Source organism: Tetrao urogallus (genome assembly GCF_951394365.1).
Source record: "Tetrao urogallus genome assembly, chromosome: 25".
In the NCBI taxonomy this organism is placed as follows: Eukaryota; Metazoa; Chordata; class Aves; order Galliformes; family Phasianidae; genus Tetrao; species Tetrao urogallus.
The window spans coordinates 4,819,175-4,823,934 of record NC_136838.1 but is presented as its reverse complement, the minus strand read 5'-3'; the positions used below and the strand labels follow the sequence as shown (position 1 = coordinate 4,823,934).

Sequence of the window (4,760 nt, the reverse complement as noted above, 5' to 3'; positions counted from 1 at the left end):
CACTCCCAGCCCAGGGAGCCCTGGTGGGTTGGTGCTGGAGCAGCAGGGCAGCTCTCTGCACAGCTCAGGAGGAGCCGCGCCAGTTTCAGGAACTCCCACATCCCCACAGACCCGCCGAGCAGCTGCCTGGCGCTGGGGCCTTGCACCGCTTCCGCAGCGAGACAAACTGGTTCTGCCCTGGCGTGGTCCGCAGTGCCAGCACTGATGGTGCCTCAGGCAGCTGGGACAGCCTGTGCCTGCCCTCGTGATGCTGCGGCGTTTGTGCTGCATGGCTGCTCTTCGCATGTTGGGGCTCCCAAGTGGTCTCCCCACGTGGACACCGATGGCTCCAACACCTCAAGGCCACCGAGATGGAGGGATTTTACCTCTGCAAAGTTCATTCACATTTCAGGTCTTGCCTTGCTTGTTTTGCCCGCTTGCAAGCTGTGTTACTCTAATATGTAGCTCTCTAGGGTGGAAGCTGTTTTTCTGCATGTTCTTTGCTAGGCTTCTCCTGCAACAGGATTGCAATCTTAATCAGTGCAGCATAATATGATTAACAAGCTTCTGCACAAGTGGGAATTGCATCCCTAGTGGATGTGATTTGCCCAGTTCTGGCCTGTCCATGTGTTTTCTTCGGCTGAGAGGTCGTGTTGACTGAACTCCAGAACAGTTCACTCAGACTTTTGAGCATTAAGATCCAAATGAATTTCCAGCATGAGCTGCTATGCTGATCCCTTTCCTGCCAAGCTGAAGCCTTAAGTGAATTTTTATGGCTAAGTTATAAACCCTAGAAAACATGAGCAAGAAGTAGAAATGCTGAGTTGGCCTTTGCTAAATGCCAATTATCTACAAAGGCATTAAGGGTGGAGGGATGAAAAATAGGGTCATTTTCATGTTTTCTCAAGTTTAAGTAAACTGTCTCATGAACCCCTTATAGAAACACACAGCAAACAGAGTGATCATCCATATTTATAGGCACAACACTGAGCTGCAGACCTTGGCAATCAGAGCAACTCCACTTTGGAGAGGAATACAGCTCTGCTTGGCTGGCCTCTCAGTGCAAAACATAAGGTAGGGACACCAAGATTTTCAGGGAGAACTTAAGAACAGATGCTGACCTTTGATGGAGTGGGTCCACACTTACTGAGTTGGTGCAACACTAAAACCAGATCTTAAATCCTTGGGTTGCTGGGTTCTCTGCTCCTGTGGCCCTTATTCCCTGCGGTTTCCCACCCTTGATTAAGAGTAGTGCATCCCACAGACGGTACTGGAGTGACACAGAATGGGATCACGGAACAGTTTGGGTTGGAAAGGACCTTACAGACCATCCAGCCCCCACCCCTTGCCATGGGCAGTGACAGCTCCCTGTAGACCAGGCTGCCAAAGACACAAGCAGCTGGGATGGGCACCTCCAGAGATGGGCGCCTCCAGCTCTTCTGGGCAGCCTGTGCCAGGGCCTCACCACTCTCCAAGTGAAGAATTTCTTCCTTATACGTAATCTAAATCTCCTCTTTTAGTTTAAATCCATTCCCCCTCATCCTCTCACTACAGGCCATAGTAAAAAGTCTCCCCCCATCTTTTTCACAAGCCCCCTTTAAGTATTGAAAGGCTGCACTAAGGACTCCCTGGAGCCTTCCTTTCTGGAGGCTAAACAGCCAACATGGTTTTATAATACCTAAAGATCTGGTCCAATAATCTTAAGGCTTGAAATGGTGCTGTAATCTCAGCTGCAATGCAGCACCTGCCTTCTCCCGCCCTGTATTTCCTAATGCCCAGCTTAATTGACAGAGAGCACCCTCAGAACCAGCCCTGTGTGCTGAGGATCTGGCAGGGCGCTGAGTCACGGAGCTGCGCTCAGCCCAGGGCCAGGCACCAAGCAGGGTGCGGGCTGCTGCCAAACCAACAGCACATCCCAGAGCCAGCAAGAGGAGGTCGTGCGCTGTGAGTATCTCAGGCACTCCCTGAGCCAGTGGAGAAAGGTGTCCCCAGCACCTGGGCACTTGGCAGTCGTGCCACACAAAATAATCTGGAAGTGGCCGAGGTCGTCATGGCCCAGGAATCCTTCATGTGCAATAACATGAGGAAAGATGCGAGTTAAGGGAGAGACTGTCTGCCCACCACAGTGCTCCCAGCCCTGGGAAAAGGAATAAGAGAATACACAGAGGAGCTTGCTTAAGAGCTGTGAACGTTTTTATGAAATTAAAGACAAAAAAAGCAACAACCACAACAACATTGTAAATCCTGCTCCTTCCTTCTCATACTCACAAAAATTGAGCCCAAATGCTGAGCAAGAGGCTTTAAATTTTCAAAAGTGAGCAAACTTTCAGAGATACCCTGAACTCAGCACACTGGGGTCGGGACCTCCTGGTGAGTTTTGCAATGCTGCATTTAAACATTGTTTTTTTGAAGACTGTGGAAACGTCCACAGCACTTTATGGAGCATAAGCATGTGTGGTCCATCAGCTGAGTCCCTCTGAATCCTATCCTACAACAACAAATATATGTTGTTGCTAATGGCTCCTGCCATTAAAAACAAGGTAAAAAGGAGGAGCTGTGCAAAGTTAATCAGAGAGTTGAAATCACAGAATCATGAAATCACAGGGTTGGAAGGGACCTCAAGGATCACGAATCTCCAACCCCCCTGCCACAGGCAGGGCTACGAAATGAGATGTTGCAGAAAGGGGCTGTGGGTGACGGGGGGTTTGCAGTCAGCTGAGCATTGTGAAATCTCTTGTATCTGCCTGAGCTCTGAAAGGAAATGCTTTATTAAATCTGCTTTGTGTGAGATTTCAAGCTGCCTCTGGACTGGAAAATAGGACCATTCCGTGTGGCATCTAATCAGAACTGAAGTCTTTAGTGCAGGATTTTCTGCAGAGCAGACTGATCAGCATAGACAAGTAACTCAGAGGTCTCAGCATTCAAAAAGCTGAATTAGACACAGTACGCCTGTGCTCTGCCATGCACCTCTCCTACACACAGTGTCCCCCAGAATGCTTCACAGAAGGAACCGTGCAACAAGCCAGGCATTGGGAAGGCATCACAACTGGACATAAATGCACCCCACTGAATCCTAACCAGCCAACAGGTCTCAGCACCATTATCTCCATTTGCATTCCCACTGACACGTAGGAGTTGCCATGACTGAAAAGATTCACTGAGTTTCCTTTTCACTGCCTGTCCTGGAAGCCATTGATGTCTCTGCTTTGTGCTGAGATCTCACTGTGTTTTGGGAAGCTGCAGCCTCTGACCGTCTGTGTCCAGCACCCACTGGGCTTTGCTGTAAGCAGATGGGCAGCTCACGGCTCTGCAGGACAGCAGCACCACAAACACCTGCAGAAAGTAAACGCTAAAAAGAAATGGCAAGAGCCAGGCACCACAGAGTTGAGGACAAGGGAGAGGCTCCCGGAGCACACCCTGAGTCACACAAGCTCCCTTTTGCACGTCTTCTGCCTCCCTCTGTGCTTGGCCGTGTTTTCAGGAAAGTGAGACCTCATCAGAGACAGGAGAGGAAATATCAACCGGACTGCCTCCTCCTCAACCTCCCCTGCTTCACACGTCAGCCTGTCTGGAGCTGAGGAGGCTTAAATCTCACTCTGCCTGCTGGAAATCTCACGGTTTCAGCTCCTGATCTGCTTTCTGCAAACTCCAGTGGGAAAGCGTCCCGTGGGCTGAGATGCACAGAGCATTCCCCCTTCCCTCACACCGCCCCCGCTGCAGATGAGCTCTGTGCCTACCTTTTGTTGCTGACAAGAAGCAGGACTGAGCCATTCTGGATATTGGCTTCTTTCAAAGTCTCATGCTCTTCAAGCTGCCTGGAGTTGTAATAAAATGTCTTCTTCCAGGAAGTGACGCCCTCCCGCACCAGGTAAGCCCGTAGGTCCATCACTGTGTCTCTGGGCTTGACGGTCAGCGGCATCATCAGGTCCTCATCAGCCAAGTGCACCTTAATGTGGTACCTCTTCCAGCGGGAAAGGCTCCTTCGCAGCGTGTCCATCCTCTCCGGCTCTCCAGGGACGGTGTGGCAGAGCTGAGCATCCAGCTGGGAGGTAGGCAGAGCAGGGATGTGGCTCCGAAGAGGCTGTCTGCCTGCACAGCTTAAAATGTCCTGCCAAACCTGTTCCTCCCAGTTGCTGCACTGCATGCTTCTCATTCCAGGGAAGAGCTCACCTGGCTCCAAGAGTACTGGCTGGGAAATGCCTCCGTGAATCATTGCCACGCACCTCTAAATCCCATAATAATTACTGCGTCCTCACAAAGTGCCCTTCATTCCAATGGGTCTCAGAGGACTTTAAAGATGGACCTCTGTAGCCATTAGAAATGTGGGTGCGTTTGAGAAATGAATGGGTTTAGTAACCTCATGTCTGCTGTTCTCAAAAGCTGCCAACTGTGGCATAGCTCAGTTCAAAAAGTAGACATTGAGGAACCTCTCAGCTATTTAACATAATCATTTTAATTGAGAAAAATACTCTGCATAGTGAAAACTTCCTCATGGGGGGGAGCCACAGCATTTGGAAGGACATTCAGAGCCCGGCTGGTGTGAACTGCAGTGCTGGTTTGCCCTAGGAGATCTGTGTTGTAGGAGAATGGGCTGGGACCCTCCAAGAGGGGTAGGATTCATTGCTGCTCGTAGCATCACATGTCTGGTGCTCACTCACACATGCTCCTTGGTGGTTCATCGGCTTGATTTCCTGTCCCTCACAGATCTCTGCCTAATTGAAGTATTGGCTGTATCCTGCTCTGACACGTGAGCTGAGATAGCACCTCGGGGCTGCAGGCTC

General features: G+C 50.4%; 1 protein-coding gene across 1 annotated transcript; it reads right to left on the bottom strand.

The window, feature by feature from the left end:
- Positions 1-3,712: 3,712 nt before the first annotated feature.
- Positions 3,713-3,982, bottom strand: TINCR (TINCR ubiquitin domain containing; the record flags this gene model as incomplete). Its single annotated transcript, XM_079546604.1, has 1 exon — positions 3,713-3,982. The coding sequence occupies exon 1, from the start codon at positions 3,974-3,976 to the stop codon at positions 3,713-3,715; it is 264 nt and encodes an 87-aa protein (XP_079402730.1). The 5' UTR covers positions 3,977-3,982.
- Between the last annotated feature and the right edge of the window lie 778 nt (positions 3,983-4,760).